General features: G+C 42.8%; 1 protein-coding gene across 6 annotated transcripts in view; it reads left to right on the top strand.

Moving 5' to 3' along the window:
* XPA (XPA, DNA damage recognition and repair factor) overlaps nt 1-22,783 on the top strand; it is a 43,210-nt gene extending 20,427 nt beyond the window's left edge. For all 6 annotated transcript variants that reach the window (XM_089652753.1, XM_089652751.1, XM_089652752.1 and 3 more), the window contains 3 exons: nt 11,722-11,887; nt 12,096-12,213; nt 22,577-22,783. In XM_089652753.1, the coding sequence (XP_089508879.1) occupies nt 11,722-11,887; nt 12,096-12,213; nt 22,577-22,725 (433 nt within the window). In that variant the 3' untranslated portion in view covers nt 22,726-22,783. The remainder of the gene's footprint in view (nt 1-11,721; nt 11,888-12,095; nt 12,214-22,576) is intronic.
* The last annotated feature ends 2,712 nt before the right edge of the window (nt 22,784-25,495 follow it).

Here is a 25,495-nt window from a genome sequence, read left to right as displayed (position 1 = left end):
TCTCTCCCTCCCTCTCTCTTTATCCCTCTTCCCTCTCTTTCCCCCCCTCTCTCCCCTTCTCTCTTCCTCCCTCCCTCCCTCTTTCTCTCCCCTTCTCTCTTTTCCTCTCTCTCTCTTCTCTCTTCCCTCTCTCCCTTCTCTCTTCCCTCTCTCCCCTTCTCTCTTTCTCCATCTCTCTCTCTTCTCTCTTCCCTCTCTCTTCCCTCTCTCTCTCTTCCCTCTCCCCCCTCTCTCCCCTCTTCTCCCTCCCTCCCTCCCCTCTCTCTCCCCTCCTCTCTCTCCCCCCTCTCTCTCCCTCTTCTCCCCTATCTCTCTTCCTCCTCCCCCCTCTCTCTCCCCCTCTATCTTCCCTCTCTCTCTTGCCCCCTCTTTCTTTCTCTCTTCCCCCTCTCTCTCTCCACCCCCTCCCCCCTCTCTCTCCCTCCCCCCTCTCTCTCCCTCTCTTCTCCCCTCACTCTGCCCCTCTGCCCTATCTCCCTCTCTCTCTCCCTTCCTCTCCTCCCCTCTCTCCATCCCCCCCTCTCTCTTCCTGCTTCCTGCTCCAGGCTGTCCCCTGGCCCTGGGTAGTCAGCTGCTGGAGGGAGAGATACACAAGCACCGCTCTGCAACTGCCCCCCCGCCCCACATTGATCCTCCTGCTGTCAGGGCCACTTCAAGACGGTCCTGCATGGCTCTGTCCGCAGCTGCTCAACAGGTCTCTCTTCCTTCTCACACTCTCTCTCTTCCCTCCCCCTCTCTCTCTTCCCTACCCCTCTCCCCCCCCCTCTCTCTTCCCTTCCTCCCCCCCTCCCTCCCTCTCTCTTCCCTCCCTCCCTCTCTCTTTCTCTCTTCCCTTCCTCCCTCTCTCTCTTCCTCTCTCTCTTCCCTCCCACCCTCCCTCCCCCTCTCTCCTCCTCCCTCTCTCTCCTCCTCCCTCTCTCTCCCCCTCCCTCTCTCTCCCCCTCCCTCTCCTCCTCCCTCTCTCTCCTCCTCCCTCTCTCTCCCCCTCCCTCTCTCTCTTTTCCCTCCCTCTCTCTTCCCTCCCTCTCTCTCTTCCGTCACCCTCTTTCTCCCTCTCTCTCCCTCTCTCTCTTCCCTCCCTCTCTCTCTTTCTCCCCCTCTCTCTCCCCTTCTCTCTTCCTCCCCCTCTCTCTCCCCTTCTCTCTTCCTCCCCCTCTCTCTCCCCCCCTTCTCTCTTTCTCCCTCTCCCTCTTCTCTCTTCCCTCTCTCCTCTCTTCCCTCTCCCCCCTCTTCTCCCTCCCTCTCTCTCCCTGTCTCCCCCCCCCCTCTCTTTCCCTCTTCTACCCTCTCTCTCTCTTCCCCTCTTCTACCCTCTCTCTCTCTTCCTCCTCTCTCTCTCTTCCTCTCCCCCCCTCTTTCTTTCTCTCTTGCACCCTCTTTCTTTCTCTCTTCCCCCTCTTTCTTTCTCTCTCCCTCTCTCCATCTCCCCCCTCCCTCCCTCCCTCCCTTCCACCCCCTCTCTCTCTCCCTCCCTTCCCCCCTCTCCCCCTCCCCCTCTCTCCCTCCCTCCCCCTCTCTCTCTCCCTCCCCCCTCCCCCCCCCTCTCCCTTCCCCCTCTCTCCCTCCCCTCTCTCCCTCCCTATCTTTTCCCCCCTCTCTCTCTATTCCCCCCCCCTCTCTCTCTTCCCCCCCTCCTCTCAGATTGTATGGGACTGCACACAACACCGTATGATACATACACACCCACCCACCCCTCCTCCAAGGGCTGCTGATCTTCGGGCAGCAGGAAGGGGGGGAGGGTGCAGTAACATACAATCTATCAGTGCATGGATGACAGGAGGGAGATCCCACAGAAGACAACACAGCTCATCTCCTCTGGGCTCTTTCATCTCCGCCACTTCGCTTCCTGCTCCAGGCTGTTCCCTGGTCCTGGCTCGTCAGCTGCTGGAGGGAGAGATACACGAGCATCGCTCTGCAACTGCCCTCCCCCACATCGATCCTCCTGCTGTCAGGGCCACTATAAGAGTACCGGTGTGACCCCTCTGATGGCGGCCCTGCATGGCTCTGTACGCTGCTGCTCAACAGGTCCCTTCTTTCGGGGGGCGGTACCACCCCCTAAAAATTGCCTCTCTAGGCAAACGCCTTGCTTGCCACATGGTAGATACGTCCCTGCCTGTTCCTGGCTATTACGGTCTCGCTTGGAAAGCACAGGTTATGGGATAATTTATTCTTTAATTGTTTTTCCACATTGAAAATTGCTTTATTGAATCAAGTACAAACAAAACATCAAACCAAAAGATAAATTACAATTGTACAATATATACATATATAAAATTGAAATGTCAATTAGTGATTCAATTCTATATACAGTATATGTATATATTGTACAAGATGCCAGAAATGGGTCCTGGATGGGATATATATGTCCCCATTTTTTGGGTCGTATGTACCATTGCTGTCACATGTACCATACAGCCGGTACTTGCCAGATATTCCTGCAGCTCCTTTAATGTTGTAGACCTCTTGGCAGACCAGGAGAGAAAAATGGTGACATGTTCAATATTTATTTTGCCGTGTGTGTGTGCCATATTTTTCGCTCCATAAGACGCACCTAGGTTTTAGAGAAGGGAAACAAGAAAAAAATGTTTTGAACCAAATGGTGTACTAAAATATGTAATAAAATATAACAGAATAATATTTCAACCATGTAAAGTGAACAGGATTATTGACATAATAACCATCATTACTGTCATTAACAAACGAAGAGAGACATAGTACAGGAAATGACCAGAGACTGCAGATGTACTACAGATGACCAGAGACTGCGGACATGGTACAGGAGATGACCAGATACTGCAGACATGGTACAGGAGATGACCAGAGACTGCAGACGTAGTACAGGAGATGACCAGAGACTGCAGACGTAGTACAGGAGATGACCAGAGACTGCGGACATGGTACAGGAGATGACCAGAGACTGCAGACATAGTACAGGAGATGACCAGAGACTGCAGACGTAGTACAGGAGATGACCAGAGACTGCAGACGTAGTACAGGAGATGACCAGAGACTGCGGACATACTACAGGAGATGACCAGAGACTGCAGACACAGTACAGGAGATGACCAGAGACTGCAGACGTAGTACAAGAGATGACCAGAGACTGCAGACGTAGTACAGGAGATGACCAGAGACTGCGGACATACTACAGGAGATGACCAGAGACTGCAGACGTAGTACAGGAGATGACCAGAGACTGCAGACGTAGTACAGGAGATGACCAGAGACTGCAGACCTAGTACAGGAGATGACCAGAGACTGCAGATGTAGTACAGGAGATGACCAGAGACTGCAGACCTAGTACAGGAGATGACCAGAGACTGCAGACGTAGTACAGGAGATGACCAGAGACTGCAGACGTAGTACAGGAGATGACCAGAGACTGCAGACGTAGTACAGGAGATGACCAGAGACTGCAGACGTAGTATAGGAGATGACCAGAGACTGCAGACACACTACAGGAGATGACCAGAGACTGCGGACACAGTACAGGAGATGACCAGAGACTGCGGACATAGTACAGGGGATGAACAGAGACTGCAGATGTAGTACAGGGGATGAACAGAGACTGCAGATGTAGTACAGGAGATGACCAGAGACTGCAGACATAGTACAGGGGATGAACAGAGACCTTTCAGCAGTGCACATATATACAGTTTGGTATAGCAGTCCACAGGCAGTCTATGGGGGGGAAGGACATACCTGGTCAGCTGGGCTCAGCATCCTCTGAGGGTGGGGCTCCCACTCATATCTCAGCTTCTACTAGCAGTTCCCTCCCGAACATACAGGCTGCATGGGGCGTGGTCAGTGGAGCTCCTGGACCTGGCCCAACCCCCTCCCTGCTGGCTGGGGATACAACAATGTCCTCAGCGTACCCTGTCGGCTCTGCAGTGCAGTGATCGGGGCCCAAATCTAAGGGTGGCACGGGCTTAAGGGGCAGTGGCTTTGGGCCCTGCATGGCACTGCTTCACTGCTGATTCGGACTCCTCCTCTCTTCTGCCACAGAAGAGCTGAGCGGCCGACCCGGTATTCTAACATGGCGGTGGCGACAGGGGGAGGGGGGGAGGCCTGGTCAATATTCGCTCCATAAGACACACAGACATTTCCCCCCTCCTTTTTTGAGGGAAAAAAAGTGCGTCTTATGGAGCGAGAAATACGGTGTGTGTGTGTGTGTGTGTGTGTATATATATATATATGTATATATATATATATATATATATATATATATATATATATATATACATACAGTGGGGATCGAAAGTTTGGGCACCCCAGCTAAAAATTTGTATTAATGTGTATAAAGAAGCCAAGGAAAGATGGAAAGATCTCCAAAAGGCATCAAATTACAGATTAGACATTCTTATAATATGTCAACAAAAGTTAGATTTTATTTCCATCATTTACACTTTCAAAATAACAGAAAACAAAAAAATGGGGTCTGCAAAAGTTTGGGCACCCTGCAGAGTTAATATCTTGTACTGCCCCCTTTGGCAAGTATCACAGCTTGTAAACGCTTTTTGTAGCCAGCCAAGAGTTTTTCAATTCTTGTTTGAGGTATCTTTGCCCATTCTTCCTTACAAAAGTCTTCCAGTTCTTTGAGATTTCTGGGCTGTCTGTCACGCACTGCTCTTTTAAGGTCTATCCATAGATTTTCAATTATGTTGAGGTCAGGAGATTGTGAAGGCCATGGCAAAACCTTCAGTTTACGCCTCTTGATGTAATCCCCCGTGGATTTTGAGGTGTGTTTAGGATCATTATCCATTTGTAGAAGCCATCCTCTCTTTAACTTCAGCTTTTTCACAGATGGCATCAAGTTACCATCCAAAATTTGCTGAAATTTTATTGAATCCATTTTTCCTTCTACTCATGAGATGTTCCCTGTGCCACTGGCTGCAACACAACCCCAAAGCATGATTGATCCAACCCCATGCTTAACAGTTGGACAGAGGTTCTTTTCATTAAATTCTGTGCCCCTTCTTCTCCAAACGTACCTTTGCTCATTCCGGCCAAAAAGTTCAATTTTAACCTCATCGGTCCACAGAACCTGTCTCCAAAATGCATCAGGCTTGTCTATATGTTCATTTGCAAAGTTCAAACGATGATTTTTGTGGTAAGGACATAGAAGAGGTTTTCTTCTGATGACTCTTCCATGAAGACCATATTTGTACAAGTATCTCTTTATAGTGGAATAGTGTACCACAACTCCAGTGTCTGCCAGATCTTTCTGGAGGGATCGTACAGTCAAACGTGGGTTTTGAATTGTTTTTCTCACAATCCTGCGAGCTGTTCTGTCTGATATTTTTCTTGGTCTTCCTGGTCTTGCTTTAACTTCCACTGTTCCTGATGACTGCCATTTCTTAATTACATTCGGAACAGAGGATATTGACATCTGAAAACGCTTTGCTATCTTCTTATAGCCTTCTCCAGCTTTGTGAGCGTCAACTATTTTCAGTTTCAGTTTTCTAGACAACTGCTTAGAAGAACCCATGGTGCTGATTGTTGGGGCAAGGTCAGATGAGTCTGGGCATTTAAAACCTTTGAGATTGACATCACCTGGTCTTCCCAGACGATGATTGAGAACAATCCATGACACTGGCAGGTCTCAGCTTGGCAAAGGGGGCAGTGCATGCTATAAATTCTGCAGGGTGCCCAAACTTTTGCAGACGCCATTTTTTTGTTTTCTGTTATTTTGAAAGTGTAAATGATGGAAATAAAATCTAACTTTTGTTGACATATTATAAGAATGTCTAATCTGTAATTTGATGCATTTTGGAGATTTTTCCATCTTTCCTTGGCTTCTTTATGCACATTATTACAAACTTTTAGCTGGGGTGCCCAAACTTTCGATCCCCACTGTATATATATGTGAAGGAAATAAGTATTTGATCCCCTGCTGATTTTGAACGTTTGCCCACTCACAAAGAAATGATCAGCCTAAAAATGAATTGGTAGGTATATTGTAACACTTAGAGACAGAATAGAAACAAAAAAGTCAAAAGAAATGCATGTCTAACAAATTATGCACTGATTTGCATGTTCATGAGGGAAATAAGTATTTGATCCCCTATCATTCAGCAGGGTTTCTGGCTACCAGGTGTATTTCATACCGGTAACAAGCTGAGATTAGAAGCAGTCTCTTAAAGGGAGTGCTGCTAATCTCATTTGGTTACCTGTAAAAATGCACCTGTCCACAGGAGCAATCAAACAGATTCCAAACTCTCCACCATGGCAAAGACCAAAGAGCTGTCCAAGGATGTCAGTGATTAGATTGTAGACCTACACAAGGCTGGACTGGGCTACAAAACTATCGCCAAGCAGCTTGGTGAGGAGGTGACAACAGTTGGTGCAATCATTTGCAAATGGAAGAAACACAAAACAACTGTCAGTCTCCCTAGGTCTGGTGCACCATGCAAGATCTCACATCATGGAGTGTCAATGATCATGAGAACAGTGAGGAATCATCCCAGAACTACACGTGAGGATCTTGTTAATGATCTCCAGGCAGCTGGGACCACAGCCACCAAGAAAACAATTGGTAACACACTACGCTGAGAAGGATTGAAATCCTGCAGTGCCCACAAGGTCCCTCTGCTCAAGAAAGCACATGTCCAGGCCCATCTGAAGTTTGCCACTGAACATCTGAATGATGCAGAGGAGGACTGGTTGAAAGTGTTGTGTCAGATGAGACCAAAATCGAGCTCTTTGGCATCAACTCAACTCGCCGTGTTTGGAGAAGGAGGAATGCTGCCTATGAACCCAAGAACACCATCCCAACTGTGAAACATGGTGGTAGAAACATTCTGCTTTTGGGGGTGATTTCTGCTAAGGGGATAGGACAACTGCCCCGCAGTGGATGGGGCAATGTACCGTCAAATCTTGGGTGAGAACCTTCTTTCCTCAGCCAGGGCATTGAAAATGGGTCGTGGATGGGTGTTCCAGCATGACAATGACCCAAAACACACGGCCAAGGAAACAAAGGAGTGGTTCATGAAGAAGCACATTACGGTCCTGGAGTGGCCTAGCCAGTCTCCAGACCTTAATCCGACTGAAAATCTGTGAAGGGAGCTGAAAGTTCAAGCCACCAAACCTTAATGACTTGGAGAGGATCTGCCAAGAGGAGTGGGCCAAAATCCCTCCTGAGATGTGTGCAAACCTGGTGGCCAACTACAGGAAACGTCTGACCTCTGTGATTGCCAACAAGGGATTTGCCACCAAGTACTAAGTCATGTTTTGTGAAGGGGATTAAATACTTATTTCCCTCATGAACATACGAATCAGTGCATAATTTGTTAGACATGCATTTCTTTTGAATTTTTTGTTGCTATTCTGCCTCTCAGTGTTACAATACACCTACCATTCAATTTTTATATTGATCATTTCTTTGTGAGTGGGCAAATATTCAAAATCAGCATCAAATACTTATTTCCTTCACTGTATATATATGTGTGTGAGTGTGTGTGTGTGTGTGTATATATATATATATGTACACACACAATTAGGTCCATATATATTTGGACACAGGCACAATTTTAGTTTCTTTCAGGTATTTATCAAAACATATTCAAGCTGTAGTTAAATGGATATGGGCTGAAAGTGCATACGCTCAGGTTTAATTTGAGGGTATCTACAGTTGTGTTCAAAATAATAGCAGTCAGACATCACTAACCTGATCAATCACTGTTTTTGGTAGAAATGATATTTCTACATGGCAAATAATTTACTAGCAGGTGTAGTAGAGTAATAGAAATCCAGCAGACCCAACAGTCATGACATGCATGCTGCTGATTCTGTGTAATTCAATCAGTAATTGAAAGGGACATGTTCAAAATAATAGCAGTGTGGAGTTCTATTAGTGAGGTCATTCATTCTTTGAAAAACAGGGTGGCAATTATTGCCCTTATTTAAGGAAGGAAGGCAGCAAATGTTGTACATGCTGGTTACAGTGCATTTCTCTCTGAAATTCTGAGGAAAATGGGTCGTTCCAGACATTGTTCAGAAGAACAGCGTACCTTGATTAAAAAGTTGATTGGAGAGGGGAAAACATATAAAGACGTGCAGAAAATGATAGGCTGCTCAGCTAAAATGATCGCAATGAAATGCTTTAAAATGGCAACCATAATCTGAAAGACGTGGAAGAAAGTGAAAAACTACCATTCAAATGGATAGAAGAATAGCCAAAATGGCAAGGACTCAGCCAACAATCAGCTCCTGGAAGATCAAAGAAGGTCTAAAGTTATCTGTAAATACTGTTACAATTAGAAGACGCCATGTGAAGCCAAGCTATCTGCAAGAAGCCCCCGCAAAGTCCCACTGTTGAAAAAAAGACATGTGCTGAAGAGGTTACAATTTGCCAAAGAGCACATTGACTGGCCTAAAGAGAAATAGCGCAACGTTTTGTGGACTGATGAAAGTAAGATTGTTCTTTTTGGGTCTAGTAGCCGGAGACAGTTTGTCAGACGACCCCCAAACACTGAATTCAAGCCACAGTACACTGTGAAGACAGTGAAGCATGGTGGTGCAAGCATCATGATATGGGGATGTTTCTCATACTACGGTGTTGGGCCTATTTATCGCATACCAGGGATCATGGATCAGTTTGAATACATCAGAATACTTGAAGAGGTCATGCTGCCTTATGCTGAAGAGGAAATGCCCTTGAAATGGGTGTTCCAACAAGACAACGACCCCAAACACACCAGTAAACGTGCAACATCTTGGTTCCAGACCAACAAGATTGACGTTATGGAGTGGCCAGCCCAATCCCCGGATCATAATCCAATAGAAAACTTGTGGGGTGACATCAAAAATGCAGTTTCTGAGGCAAAACCAAGAAATAGAGAAGAACTGTGGAATGTAGTCCAATCATCCTGGGCTGGAATACCTGTTCACAGGTGCCAGAAGTTGGTTGACTCCATGCAACACAGATGTACAGCAGTTCTCAGAAACAGTGCTTATACAACTATATATTCATTAAGTGATTCAAAGGAAAGCAAAATCTTCAAACATTTTTCAGTTTATATAGTGAATGTTTGAATTTGTAAAGAAGAATACAAACACTGCTATTTTTTTGAACAGTCTAATATTCACTTTTCTTCAATTTTTTTAGAGGAACAACACAAATTTGATATATTTTTCTTCATGTTTTGATTTGGAATAGAATGTGTAGTGTTCCCAATGCATTTGTGTGTATGGAAATAAAAGCTATTAGAAGGATTTTGAGGTTTATTCACTTTTTTCAACACACTGCTATTATTTTGAACACAACTGTACATCCAAATTGGAGGAAGGGTTTAGGAATTACAGCTTTTAAGAGTAGCCACCCCCCCTTTTTCAAGAGACCAAAAGTAATCGGACAATTGAATCAAAAGCTGTTTCATGGCCAGGTGTGGGCTACTCCTTCGTTATTTCTTCATCAATTAACCAGGTAAAAGGTCTGGAGTTGATTCTAACTGTGGTATTTGCATTTGGAATCTATTGTGAACCATACCATGCGTTCAAAAGAGCTGTCCATTTAAATGAAACAGGCCATTGTAAGGCTTCAAAAGTGAAACAAATCCATCAGAGAGATAGCAGCAACACTAGGAGTGGCCAAATCAACAGTTTGGTAAATTCCAAGGAAAGAATGCACTAGTGAGCTCAGCAACATAAAAAGGCATGGATATCCACAGAAGACAGCAGTCGTGGATGATCGCAGGATGCTCTGTATGGTAAATTAAAACCCATTCACAACATCCAGACAAGTGAAGGACACTCTCCAGGAGGTGGGCATATCATTGTCAAAGTCTACAATCAAGAGAAGACTTCACGAGAGCAAATGCAGATTTGAAATTATGGTTCACCATAAGGTGCAAACCATTCATAAGCCTGAAGAATAGAAAAGCCAGATTAGACTTTGCCAAAAGCATCTAAAAAAGCCAGACCAGTTCTGGAAAAGCATTCTTTGGATGGATTAAACTAAGATTAATCTATACCAGAATGACGGGAAGAAAAAAGTGTGGAGAAAGCTTGGAACAGCTCAGGATCCAAAGCACACAACGTCATCTGTAAAACATGGTGGAGGCAGTGTGATGGCATGGGCATACATGGCTTCCAGTGGCACTGGGTCATTGGTGTTTATTGATGATGTGACAGAAGATAGAAGCAGCCAGATTAATTCTGCAGTGTTTAGAGATATACTGTCAGCCCAGATTCAGCCAAATGCAGAAAAGTTGATTGGATGGCGCTTCACAGTACAGATGGACAATGATCCAAAACAAACTGCAAAAGCAACCCAGGAGCTTTTGAAGGAAAAGAAGTGGAATATTTTGCAATGGCCGAGTCAATCACCTGATCTCAACCCAATTGAGCATGCATTTCACTTGCTGAAGGCAAAACTAAAGGCAGAAAGACCCACAAAGAACAACTGAAGACAGCTGCAGTTAGACCCTGGCAAAGCATCAGAAAGGAGGAAATCCAGTCTTTGGTAATGTCCATGGGTTCCAGACTTCAGTCAGTCATTGCCAGTAAAGTATTCTCAACAAAATATTAAAAATTAACATTTTATTTATGATTATATTTAATTGTCCAATTACTTTTGGACCCTTGAAAAAGGGATGGCTAATCTTAAGAGCTGTAATTCCTAAACCCTTCCTCCAAGTTGGATGTACATACCCTCAAATTAAACCTGAGAGTGTGCACTTTTAGCCCATATCCATTATATCGCTATAGCTTGAATATGTTTTGGTAAATACCTGAAAAAAAATCTAAAATTGTGCCTGTGTCCAAATATATATGGACCTAACTGTATGTGTTCTACATGCCCCAAGTGTTTGGAAGTCTCTAGGACTGAATGAGCATGTAAAGCACATGTTTGAGCCCAGCCAGGAAAAACCTGACAAGTGGCTGTGTAGTCTAGTGAGTGATATCTTGCTGGATTGGGGAGAGGTCAGTATAAGCCTGGACTGGTGGTATGATATGATAATATACCCATACCATAACTTTGGTACAGTTACACTTTAAAGTGGTTGTAAAGGCTCAAGGTCTTCTGTGTGCAGCAGTGCCCCCAGCCCCTTAATACTTACCTGAGCCTTATCGCGATCCAGCGATGTGAACAACAGCCTTGGCTGTCCTAGGTCTCTGCATCTTCATTGGCTGATACAGAAAGCGGGAGCCATTGGCTCCCACTGCTGTCAATCACAGCCAGTCAGCCAATGAGGAGAGAGAGGGGGCGGGCCAAGCCACGGCTTCGTGTGTGAATGGACACACGGACCAGCGGGTGCCCCCATAGCAAGCTGCTTCCTGTGGGGGCACCCAACAGAAACGAGGAGCCAGGAGACCTGAGAAGAGGAAGATCCAGGCTGCTCTGTGCAAAACCACTACACAGAGCAGGTAAGTATAGACATGTTTGTTATTTTCCAAAGGAAAAAAAAAATAAACCTTTAGAATCGCTTTGTTTAGAACTGCATATTTGCATTCTCACCATCCAGTTGATCAGACACTAAACATTGTCTCCATCTAAACCATGATTTGCCTAAATTGTTTGTTTTTTTTTAATTAATAATAATGATTCCGACTGTCTCCTATCTCTTTCCTGCCCTTCACTTAATATCTGTACTTTATATTCTCCATTAGCTCATCCCCCACAGTTATTACTTTTTGCATCAATTGACCCTCCCTTTTAGATTGTAAGCTCTGTTTCATACTGTATTAAATTGTATTGTAATTATAATAATAATTCTTTAGAGATTCAGAAGAAAAGCACAAGCTCATAACACGGACTGCAGCCAAAAAGGAGTATCTGCTGAAAGACTGTGATATTGATAAAAGGGAACCTGTGTTGAAATTTATTTTGAAGAAAAACCCTCACAATTCTCATTGGGGTGATATGAAGCTGTACCTAAAATTGCAGGTATAAATAATTTTCTAACAAGTTTTTCTTACGTTTGTTTTTGCTTAGGATTGTCCAGATTACTTGTGTAAACCTACAGAGCAAAATTATTAAATTAGTAGACAGTCCAAAATAGTAGACAACAACCCCCCTACCCCCAAAGTATTTTTCAGTTGTTTCATATTTCTTTCTTTTTTTCCTCTAATAGTCAATGTGCTTATTATTTTAGATAGTTAAACGTTCTTTAGAAGTATGGGGCACCGAGGAAGCTCTCGAAGAAGCTAAAGAAGCACAACTAGATTCCAGGACTAAAATGAAACAAAAGCGGTTTGACAAAAAAGTAAAAGGTAAAATGAACAGTCGTACTAGGTTGGTAAACCATTATTTATAGGAGAACTATAACTTATCATTGTAATAAGTACACAGAAATATGGAGAATATGAACATCTTCATGTTTAAGACCTATCTAGAAGTTATACTGTATGTTTGAAGACCTAGTTTTTCATACTTGGCTACTTCCTAATGAACAATAATGAGAAATATCCAATCCAGGTCCTGCTACAGCAGAGTTGTTATCCCAGGTTGTTCAGAATTGACTGAATTTTAATGACTATTTATTTCACACAATAGTCATATTTAGAAGGTCTTTAGGCATGAGCACCAATGCCTTTTCCTATCACCTGTGTTCCGCTTAAAGGCCATCTTTAAAAGTTTATTAAGAAGCAGGTAACTTGTTAACAGCAGGTGGCTCGGTATCAACTACCCCAGAGCAGTTCACATCTCATTCATATTTAATCCTGCAAGCAGCAGCTTGTCATGGGAAAAAACAATTGCAAAAATCTATACCGGCCCAAGAATTCTTCCCAAAGCAAGTTCCATCATCAGGAATGGTCTAAAGGGATACACATTTCTCAATGTGACATTAAATGGCTAAATTGGGTCTCTGTAAACACCATAGAATAGTATGGCTATAAAAATCTCTCTTAAAGTAGAATTTCCAGGATAATCCTAAAATGTCCCCCCCCCTCCAGCTCCTAACACATATTCTGAATAACCTCTGTATGATAGATAGATCTGTACTTACCTATTTTCAGTCCACTCTGGTCCAGTTACATGCTTTCCCTAATCTCATTCAGTGACGGCTGCAGGGGAGAGGAAAGAGCGCTTGACGACAGCTGCCAATAGCTGGGAGCAGTGATGTTACCCATAAGCTTACTATGGCCTGTCCATTGTCGGCGCTCCCTTTTCTCCCGCACAGCCGCTGCTGACACAGGGGGAGCAGATCACAGCAGACTGAAAATAGGTAAGTATACAGACCTTTTTTTTTTCTTGTTCAAATTATTTATTGGGAAGAAAGGGTCTAGTAGACAACATAACGTTTAACCGCTTCCCGACCACCCTATAGCAGAACTATCGCTACCGGGAGGCAAGGGTGCGCAAAATCACGTATATATACGTGATTTTGTATTTCCAGGTAGAGGGCACGTGCACACACCACCCTACCCGCGCTGCCATTGGCGGCTACAGCTGTTGATCATCGGTTCCCAGCCGGAGATTCCCCGCCGGCACCCAGCGGAACACTAACAGGGGAGAGGTATATACGTAAACAATACAGACCTCTCCCCTGTCAGCACCAGCATGCTGCTTTGTATTGCTTTGCATAGCAGAGCAATACAAAGCAACATGATTACATAGTAAAGCACACACAGACAACATAGTAAAACAGTACACAGTTAACCCTTTGATCGCCCCAAATGTTAACCCTTCTTGCCCAGTGTCATTAGTACACTGTCAGTACTTTTTATTAGCACTTATCACTGTATTGGTGGCACTGGGGATGTCAATGGCAGTTAGTCAGTTCCCCCCAGTGTCAGAATGCCCGCCGCAGTCCCGCTATAAGTCACTGATCACCGCCATTACTAGTATAAAAAAAAATGTAAAAAATTCCAGTATATATACACCGTCATTTGTAGACACTATAACGTTCACATAAATCAAATTTATATGTATTGGGATTTTTTTTTAGCAAAGACACATAGCAGAATACATTTTGGCCTAAATTTATGACGAAATTAGATTTTTAAAATTTTTTTACTGGATATGTTTTATAGCAAAAAGTCAAAAATATTGTTTGGGTTTTTTTTTGTTTGTAGCGCAAAAAATAAAAAAAGCAGAGGCGATCAAATACCACTGAAAGAAAGCTCTATTTGTGGGAAAAAAGGACATAAATTTCATTTAGGTGCAGCATTGCAATTGTCAGTTAAAGTAACGCATCACCGTATCGCAAAAAATGGCCTGGTCAGAAAGGGGGGTAAATCCTCTGGTGGGAGAGTTATTAAGAAACCAATGTGGGATATGTCAGAACATCAACAAAGTGTACAATGCAAGATGTACATCTAAAGTAAGAACAAATAGAAAAAAACTAAGGGTGCGAGCAGGCGTACAGTACAGAGGCTGTAGGCGGTACAGTGTATTACTAGTCTAAGGCAGATGATCTTGTTACGTAGGTAGCAATGGGATCTTTCAGTGGATTTGATGTAGCTTAAGTCAGTAGTGTGCCTAAGGGTGGGGAGAGGAGCCAGAGCATGGCGTCTTGTGATGGTATGGCTTAGGAGCTCTGGATGGTGCTCACCTGAAGCCACCGCATGCCTGTCTGTGCTGTCCGCCAGTGTTGCCCGAGAGGTGGAGAGTTCTGCACAGCTGGTGGCCCCGGAGAGTGGAGGGAGCCATACGGTGGTGCGTGTCGGGAGGAGGACAGCTGACAGCAGGGGGAGAGAGACCCGGTGGAGGAGAGGAGGATTTGGAGGACCCGCTTGACTGGGCTGGGAAACCTGGGAGCCTGGGAACCAAGCGCTGGAATTAGGAGGATGGAGTCTCCCCATTCCTTCCCCAAAAGGTCTCTGGTCTCTACTCCTCTTTAGTGTGGCTGGCCAAGGAGCAGAGTGAGTGTCACAATAACAGCTTACTCGGAGCCGGCCAGGAGCCATGAAACGGTGACTTGAGAAAGGGATCACCAGATCTGGGAGCCCCCAAAACACCAGAGGAGAATCAACGCGATCAAGGAAGAAAACTAAGAACTACTGCCGGACAGTCAGTGTGAACAGCACACAGGAGGCGGTGAGTGTCTGGGGGAGGCAATAAATCCCCAAAGTTTGAAGCTTTGAACCCCTGTGTGCTATTGTGGAGTCTGGAAGGCACAAGGACAAAATATTAGTGTTTTTGGGGGCCCCAGAGAGAGGTGGACAGGACAGTGCATTAAGGAGTCTGAGTTAGTCTGAAAAGTAAACCCGCATTTATCATTACAACCCTCCCCCCCCCCCCCCCCGTATATCCTGAGAAATATGAAAAGCAGATCTGTCAAAGGAGGGGGAGCGAGGACTCATCAATCGAACTTAAACATAAAAAAGTATATGCCTGTGCGTGAGAAAGTTCAGAGGATTTATCCTCAGAAACTCAAGGAAAAGAAAGTGGCTTTGGAGGGCAGGGGAGACTTTCTCCTGAGGCAGTGGAAGGAAATCAGCTGAAAGAAATCACAAAGCTGGAGAGAGAAAAGAAATACGGAAGAGCAAGAAGTAAGGTCACAAATGCCCACAAAATCACTGAAATGTTCGCAAAATTAGAAAACACTATAAAAAGCGAAATGGCGGTGTTACACGGCGATATAGGACAAGTTCTATCACAAGTAGAGGAGATGGAAGGGAAGATGGAGAAACAAGTCAAGTGATAAACTAGATGAGCAAATGGAGGAAATGAAAAGAGGACAGATTGCTATCTTATAAATTTGAAGATCAGGAAAACAGACAGGAGGAACAATTTGAGGATTTTGAGGAATACCAGAGATGTCTCAAGGAGAAGATCTAAGGGACACTATGAGAAAATTATTTAATCCAATAAAGGGAAGAAGAGAAACAGAGCAACTGAAGATAGTGAGAGTGCAAAGAATAAGAAGATCTCAAAAAATTTCTCCAGATACCCCTTGGGACGTGATAGTAAAGTTCCTCCATTATGTAGACAGAGAAATTATTTGGAAAAAGCTACGCGGGATGCCAGACATAAAGTTTGGTGGGACGAAAGTGCAAATCTTTGCGGACATAGCATCAGAGAGACACGCTAGAAGGTGGTCATTGAAACCATAGCTGGACCAGATGAGAAATAAAAATATCTGCTATAATTGGGGATTCGCGGCATGCTTAATTGGGTGGAAGGAGGGGAAATCGGTGATAATTTCCAGAGGATCTAAAAGACTTTTGCAAAAACTAGAGCTACAGACCCTAAATATTAAGGGATGGCTTGGTGGAGAGCAAGAGAATATAAGAGTAGCTGAGGAGAAATGATAAGGGTTATAAAAAAGAGCTGGAGAAGGGAGATGGTGGTGTAGAGAGGTGGTGAGAGTAGTGGGGGGGGGGGGGAGCAAAGGACCCAAATGGGGAGTCCCTTACTCCTTTTAGTATGTTTTCTTTCTTTTTTTTAATCCTCCTCGCTCTACCATGCACCGCCATGCCCTTCCAACCGGTCTGGTACTGTCTCAGAGGTGAGACCTCTCTCCTCCGAAGGCAGGTTAAACGGGACCTTAAGATTCGGGAAGAGAGTATTAGACAGGCAAGAGAATTTGTAAGAACAGGCATGTGGGGAAAGAAGAAGAGCACCACGGCGGACAATAGGGAGACTAATCATGTCACCAAATTCAGACCTAAATATGAGAGATCGAGGTCTGAAGGGGCGTACTTGCTCAGAGTTTTACCCAGAAGGAGTCAACTGTGACAGTGGGTCACAGTGGATTCAAGGACCAAAAGTAGGTCAATGGGGCTTTGGGGGGAGGGGAGGAAAGGGAATGCAATCTTACTTCAACATTTCATTTATTTCTGTACCTACAAAGTATATATAGAAGAAAGCAGTTAAAATGGGAGGAAATAATATGATCAATTTTATAACATATAATGTAAAAGGAATAAATACTCTAACAAAAAGACATAAGCTTTTAAGGGAAATATATCAACGATCAACAGAAGTGTTTTTTCTCCAGGAGACACATACTGTATATCCCAGGATTTAAATATTAAGTTATACTCAAAATTTTTACCAACTTGGTATTATGCGGACTCCCCAATAAAACGGGCAAAAATTCCTTCTGGATGAAAAGATGGTAGATCCAGCAGGCCGCTACTTATTGTTAAAAGGACATTTGCAGAGAAAAGAGTGTACATTAGTAAACATATAATGCCCTAATAAAAATTTTACGGTATTCTTGGAAGGAATATTGGCAAAACTTACAGATTTTAAAAAGGGTAGTGTGATTGTGGCAGGTGATCTAAACTTTTGCATGGACCCAAAGATGGATGCCTGCTCGTGTGCCAGGAGAGAGGGAGATAGGAGCCTAAAAACTATTAAAAAAAAGTTACATCAATGCCAGCTGATAGATGCTTGGAAGGTTGAACACCCCAAGGAAAGAGACTATACCTCCTTCTCTGCGGCGCAGACTGGATTATATATTGATCAAACATAGACTCTTGGGAGTCCCTGGTGAAAACTAATATAGATGTAATGTCAATATCGGATCATGCCCCTGTCACAATGAGACGGTTTGGAAGGGAACAGAATAGAATAAATATGTGGCGATTAAATGAGACCATCTTACAAGACCCAGAAATGGAAAGTAGAGTAAAACAGGAAATAGATCAATATTTTAAGACTAATGAAACTGATCTGGGAAGCGCATAAAGCATATATAAGGGGCATACTGATAGCAATAGGGGCGGAGATAAAGAAAGAACGGCTGTTTATCAACATGGGCCGGACGAGAAGAGGTTAAAAGATATTATAATTCAGTGTTACTATCAATAATTGTAGATTGGATAAATAACGCAGGGGAGAAGCTGGGTAAAAATGGAGAGTTCACTTAGTAAGGCACCACTAGATAAGAATATTTGGATACCACAGGAATTTTGCACGTGGGGTGAAGATACAAGTACACAAAATGTATTTAGGATGAAATGCACAAGCAGAATGACTGGAAGTTTAACTCACTGTCAATCCCGTTGACAGGAACTAAGTCTTTCCAGCCCGGGAATGACAATATTTCAGGGAAATGGATACTTGATAGAAATACACATTTAAAAGATATTCTGGATAAAGGGGTTTTATGTTATTTACATGATTTGAAGAGTAAGAAGGGAATATTTTCTACACTAGATGAGTGGCATTACGGTCAAAGATGACATTTTGTTGCAAAGCTCCCACAACCACTAAGAACAGAAGAAGAAATGGAACTGTTGAGTATAAAGAGAACACAAAAACACATCACCTATAAGATTTATAGAACTCTTACCAAAATAGAGGGACTGCTACCCTCACAGTTCTTGGAGAAGTGGGAAATGGAGCTTGCTACAAAATTGAATGAGCAGCAAAAAAGTAAAATGTTTATTTTAACACATGGGGCGGTGAATATGAATAGTTGAAATGAATTATAAATGCTTGGTAAGATGGTATATTACACCCAATGTGATGCATAAACTAAGGCCAGAAAGCTCCCCCCAGTGTTGGAAGGGATGCAGGAGTAAGGGTACAATGGCACATATTTGGTGGGAGTGCCCCAAAATAGAGGAGTTTTGGAGTGCAATATATACAAGAAGTTCAGAAAATAAGTGTGCCGATGGACCCGTGGGTTTGCCTATTTTATAAATCAGAGCTTTCGGCGAAGCAATATACAGTGAGGAACAGAAGTATTTGAACACCCTGCGATTTTGCAAGTTCTCCCACTTAGAAATCATGGAGGGGTCTGAAATTCACATTTGATATTTGTAGCTGCATTCACATTTAATCTTTATACGTGCATTCCCACTCTGAGAGACAGAATTTAAAAAACAAATTCAGGAAATCACATTGTCTGATTTTTAAAGAATTAATTTGTCTTGCACTGCTGAACATAAGTATTTGAACACCTGAGAAAATCTGTGTTAATATTTGGTACAGAAGCCTTTGTTTGCAATTACAGAGGTCAAACGTTTCCTGTAGTTCTTGACCAGGTTTGCACGCACTGCAACAGGGATTTTGGCCCACTCCTCCACACAGATCTCCTCTAGATCTGTCAGGTTTCGGGGCTGTCACTGAGCAACACGGAGTTTCAGCTCCCTCCAAAGATGTTCTATTGGATTTAGGTGTGGAGACTGGCTAGGCCACTTCAGAACCTTGATATGCTTCTTACGGAGCCACTCCTTGGTTATCCTGGCTGTGTGCTTCAGGTCGTTGTCATGTTGGAAGACCCAGCCACGACCCATCTTCAATGCTCTTACTGAGGGAAGGAGGTTGTTGCTCAAAATCTCACAATAAATGGCCCCATTCATCCTCTCCTTAATACAGTGCAGTCGTCCTGTCCCCTTCGCAGAAAAGCACCCCCAAAGCATGATGTTACCACCCCGTGCTTCACAATAGGGATGGTGTTCTTGGGATGCAACTCATCCTTTTTCCTCCAAGCACTATGAGTGAAGTTTAGACCAAAAAGTTCTACTTTTGTCTCATCTGACCACATGACTTTCTCCCATGCCTCCTCTGGATCCAGATGGTCATTGGCAAACTTCAGACAGGCCTGGACATGTGATGACTTGAGCAGGGGAACCTTCTGTGCAATGCATGATTTGAAACCATGACGGCGTAGTGTTCTACCGACAGTGACCTTTGAAACTGTGGTCCCAGCTCTCTTCATGTCATTGACCAGCTCCTCCCTTGTAGTTCTGGGCTGATTCCTCACCTTTCTTATCATCAGTGATACCCCACGAGGTGAGATCTTGCATGGAGCCCCAGTCTGAGGGAGACTGACAGTCATCTGCAGCCTCTTCCATTTTCTAACAATTGCTCCAACAGTTGATCTGTTTTTACCAAGCTGCTTGGCAATTGCCCCGTAACCCTTTCCAGCCTTGTGGAGGTCCACAATTTTGTCTCTGGTGTCTTTTGACAGCTCTTTGGTCTTGCCTGTGGTAGCAGTTGGTGTCTGACTGACTGTGGGGTGGACAGGTGTCTTTAAAGAGCTCAGACAGGTGCTACAAAGTTAGAATAATGAGTGGAGTAGAGCTGGACTTTTTAAAGGCACAGTAACAGGTCTTTGAGAGCCAGAATTCTTGCTGTTTCTTAGGTGTTCAAATACTTATGTTCAGCAGTGCAAGACAAATAAATTCTTTACAAATCATACAATGTGATTTCCTGAATTTTTTTAAAAAATTCTGTCTCTCAGAGTGGGAATGCACCTACAATGTGAATTTCAGACCCCTCCATGATTTCTAAGTGGGAGAACTTGCAAAATCGCAGGGTGTTCAAATACTTCTGTTCCTCACTGGAAAAATATGATATTGTTTCATTTTTTAAATGCGGCCAAAAGCCTTATTCCTAAATATTGGCAAACACCAGAACCCCCAAAATAAAAGACTGGTTGAACAGAGTTGAGTATATACAGTATCTCACAGAAGTGAGTATTTTGTAAATATTTTATTATATCTTTTCATGTGACAACACTGAAGAAATGACACTTTGCTACAATGTGAAGTAGTGAGTGTACAGCTTGTATAACAGTGTAAATTTGCTGTCCCCTCAAAATAACTCACACACATCATTAATGTCTAAACCGCTGGCAACAAAAGTGAGCACACCTATAAGTTAAAATGTCCAAATTGGGACCAATTAGTCATTTTCCCTCCCTGGTGTCTTGTGACTCGTTAGTGTTACAAGGTCTCAGGTGTGTTAAATTTTGTGTTATCGCTCTCACTCTCTCATACTGGTCACTGGAAGTTCAACATATAAATCTAATATATAAATGATGTAGCGCTGTAATGACTCATGAGTATGGTTATAAACATATCACAATACTGACATCCAAAAGATTGCAATTGTGACATATATAAGTGATGCGTGCAATATAGAATAGACTTATAAATATCCAAGTGATCATAAACAAGTGATCATATCATCATTGTCACACAGTGGTTCCCTGTACAGGGTTATGCATCATCAGATAGGTGACTTATATAAACAACGGTGATAAAAAGTCCACTATATTCGGTGTCAAGTTGTGTCTCAAAAATCCACACGATGCATTGATCACACAATGTGCTCCTGTGCCAGTGCAGGTAGTGAGAAGTGCTGCTATATGGCAGGCATGCCCGCTCACCTTCCCCCTGCGACCCACAGGGGCCGAATAAGCCTCTTGGATCACCCTGGATCCTACACGATTTCTCCAGGCCAGAAATGACTCCACCACCGTCTATACACTCTCCTCCTCCTTCCTCTATTCCTCTTTAGTCAAGCAATGGTATGGATGCTCATAAGTATGATGTTTGGGAATCCTTCCTGCAACACGTGGACTGAGCAGAGCTGGAAGTCGAATATCATAGAGGCGGAGTCTCCTCAAACGGGAGGTGGAGCAGCGTAAGGTCTCTAACATCCACCTGTTCTGTGATGTCGTCATGGAGGAGTGGAAGAGGACTCCAGTGGCAACCTGTGAAGCTCTGGTGAACTCCATGCCCAAGTGGGTTAAGGCAGTGCTGGAAAATAATGGTGGCCACACAAAATATTGACACTTTGGGCCCAATTTGGACATTTTCACTTAGGGGTGTACTCACTTTTGTTGCCAGCGGTTTAGACACTAATAGCTGTGTGTTGAGTTATTTTGAGGGGACAGCAAATTTACACTGTTATACAAGCTGTACACTCACTACTTTACATTGTAGCAAAGTGTCATTTCTTCAGTGTTGTCACATGAAAATATAGAATAAAATATTGACAAAAATGTGAGGGGTGTACTCACTTCTGTAAGATACTGTACATAGGATGGAGGAATTATACCATATTGATGAGGACAAAATGGAAAAATTTAAGAAGGCCTGAGAAGGATGGTATAATTTAAAAAAAACAAACTTATTCTCCTACACTCCAACCACTTCTAGAAATCTAAGTAAAGGAAAATAAATAAGAATTTGGAAAAGATTGAAAAGAAAGAGGAAAAGATTAGGAGGGGAAGTAGTAAATTAGATTAACAAAATGAAGAACTAGAAGTGAACGGAAGGATTTTAATGATAAGAGTAGGGGGGAGTAAGGGTGGGGATAGGGGATGACACTAAATATAGATTTTTGTATAGTATGATGATGGTATGAAATGGATTTGTATTATAAAAAATTAATAAAGATATAATAAAATAGTAGGGTGCCTAATGAAAAAGAGATCTAACCTCTGCTCAATCTGTGGTAGTCCATGGTAACGTTGTTGACATAGCTCACACCTTGCATACATATGTTTCTAAATGGCTTAGCCAGATTATTGACTAGGTTAAACGAAGAAGAAATAGGGACAGTAAAGAGAAGAATGGTAGTACAGATCTTTTTACACAGGTGTTAGAAGTTGGGAGGGAGTATTTTCAGGATTAGTTAGATAATCCCAGAATTCTACTTTAAATTGCTCACAACTTGCTAATTTTGCTTATTTTCACAGCTTTTTAAAACTGCGAAAAATGGAACTTTCATCTGTTGGGGAACAAAAATCATGCCATGTTGTCCTTCAGATATCCTAATTCAGGTTGTGTTTTAGGCAAAATCTCAGTGTAAATTAGAGAAATATGGTTTTCTACTTATACTTAAAAGATATGGAGGCTCATCTAGACTGCATTTATTTCCATTTTATGCACATTGTGGCTGTATAAGTACCTTTACACAATTGTTTTCCTGCCCTAGAATTGCGCCGTGCTGTCCGCAGTAGCTTATGGAGGAAAGACACTGCTGGTCACCAACATGAGTATGGTCCAGAGGAACATATTGAAGAGGATTTGTACAAAAAGACTTGCAGCACATGTGGTCATGTATTAAATTATGAAAAGATGTGAACACCTAGAAAATCAATGAACTCTTTATATTTGTAATAAAATTTACAATTGCATCAACTATCTAATGCTTTACTGCTTGTGGAAATTTTGCACAATTTAGGTGAATTTTCCCAGTTAGATCATTAAAGTGGCACTGTCACCTTTTCTATGCAGGGAAAAGTGACAGTGTCTCTAGAAAGGGCATCTTCCGATCCCCTTACATATGCACCCAGTTTCTTACTCCAATGCAGGCGGCAAAAATACCTTCCACTTGATTATGTTCCGAATATGTTCTGCTAGCACCTACATGAGGATTGAACAAAGGAAACTGTAGGCCAGCCCAGGATAAACCCTTCCTACTACCAGCAAACCTCAGTTTTGTAGCAAAGCAGAGAGCTTGATCATAAACACAGAAGGGAATGACCTGTGGCAATCAATAGACTTCAAGATTATCCACTTGCCAACCACCTGCCTGCATTTTACTGCGGGCAGGTGGTTCATGCAGGTATAATCATGTACCTGTATGTCGGCAGTGGCTATTGAGGTTCCCCCTCCTGGTCAACTCCTTCTGTGACTGGACAGCCAGTGACATTAGTACAGTGACAGTGTATAGTATTATCACTGATCACTGTATTAGTGCCAATGGGGATTTCAGTGTCAGTCAGTTATTGTACCTCCCAGCCAGCATCCGTTAGTGTCAGATTGCCCGCCACACTGTCATAGTCCCACTATAAATCGCTGGTTACTGCCATTACAAATATAAAACAAAAAAATGCCAGTATATATACCATAGTTAATTATTTTTCACACAAATCAATCAATATACACTTATTGGGATTTTTATTTTACCAAAGACAATACATTTTGACCTACACTTATGAAGTAATGCGATTTTTACATTTTTTTTTAGTGGATATGTTTTATAGCAGAAAGTAAAAAAAGCTTTTTTTTTCAAAGCTGTGGGCCATGTTTTGTTTATATAATAAAAAATTTAAAAACCCAGTGGACATTTGAACAAGAGGAGGGGCAGAGAAGTCAGGATCAAACTGTTTTTTACACAATGCAGAGGATTAAGCCCTTGGTTTCCAAAGTGAGTATAACAAGCATGTTTTACTGCATATACAGACTGATTTTTACTGTTGTGGGTTTAGTAACACTTTAAGTAGGGGGGAGTTGTTAATCCGTTTCAGCTGCTTTTGTGTTAATGAAATTAACAACAGATGCACTAGATGGGCAACAATGAGACAACCCCCAAAACAGGAATGATTTTACAGGTGGAGGCCACTGACATTTTTTTCCCTACTCATGCTTTCTGACTTTTTTTCACTAATCACTTTCTATTGGCTAAACAAAAATACCCGAAGCTGTAAAACACTTTGTAATTCGCTTATAAAACACTTGTAATACACTTCTGAAAATCCTCAAAAACTCTCAAATATAACAACAGTAAATTTCTACGCTCAGGTGTGAATGCAGCCTTACTCAAGCAACCAAGTCCCTCTTGCATATACTTCCATGGATTTGTTTTTGAATCATACCTATTTACATCATTGACCATTGCTATGTCAGCCTCACCATTATTATTTGCTAGTTTTTTTAGAATCACCAAATGCCCTTCATCTCAATCCTGTGAAGCAGACGAGGAAGAAGTTTCATGATAGGAAAAGCATAGATCAGGGTGTACTGAACTCACACAGCCACCACAACATCCACTGCTTTTGCAGGATGATCCCTGTATCTGGAAACAAACCTGTCCAGTTTGTTGAACCTGAAGGCCAGAAAGTTCACATACAGCTCCCATCTGAAACAATGAGAACCACTCCTCTTAGTCCAGGTGCTGCTGGCTAAGGAACTGACAATTGTCAATTGGTGTCTGTGATAGTGCTGGACCAACAGGAATGGGATGTACAGTGGGTAAAATCAGTATTGAGCATGTCACCATTTTTCTCTGTAAATATATGTCTAAAGGTGTTGTTTACATGACATTTTCACCACATGACGGTAACAACCCATGCAATCCGTACATACAAAGAAACCAAAATAAACACACTCACTGGCCACTTTATTAGATACACCTTGCTAGTGCCAAGAAAATATCCCCCACACCATTACACCACCACCACCAGCCTGAACCATTGATACAAGGCAGGATGGATCCATTTTGTCATGTTGTTTACACCAAATTCTGACCCTGCCAGCTGAATGTCGCAGAAACCTGTCTGCCCATTCTTCTCTGACCTCTAACATCAACAAGGCATTTTCGTCCACGCACAATGGATATTTTCTTTTTTCAGACCATTCTCTGTAAACCCTAGAGATGGTTGTGTGAGAAAATCCCAGTAGATCAGCAGTTTTTGAAATATTCTGACCAGCCTGTCTGTCGTTAACAACCATGCCACGTTAAAAGTCACTTAAATACCCTTTCTTCCTCATTCTGATGCTCGGTTTGAACTTCAGCAAGTCATCTTCACCACTTCTACATGCCTAAATGCATTGAGTTGCTGCAATGTGATTGGCTGATTAGCAATTTGTGTTACCAAGCAATTGAACAGGTGTACCTAATAAAGTGGCTGGTGAGTTTAGGTTCAGAAATCAAGTTATTTGTAATAAAATGTAATGACACAGGAAAAAAGTATTGAACACGCTAACTGAAATTTATTTAATACGTCGTACAAAATCCTTTGTTGGTAATGACAGCTTCAAGATGCCTCCTGTATGGAGAAACTAGTTGCATGCATTGCTCAGGTGTGATTTTGGCCCATTCTTCCACACAGTCTTCAAATCCTAAAGG

The sequence above is a fragment of the Staurois parvus genome, unplaced genomic scaffold (genome assembly GCF_062004578.1).
Source record: "Staurois parvus isolate SC_StPar_1 unplaced genomic scaffold, SC_StPar_1.0 ptg000692l, whole genome shotgun sequence".
Lineage (NCBI taxonomy): Eukaryota > Metazoa > Chordata > Amphibia > Anura > Ranidae > Staurois > Staurois parvus.
The sequence above is the reverse complement of the archived record's forward strand: the minus strand, read 5'-3'. Positions and strand labels throughout refer to the sequence as shown.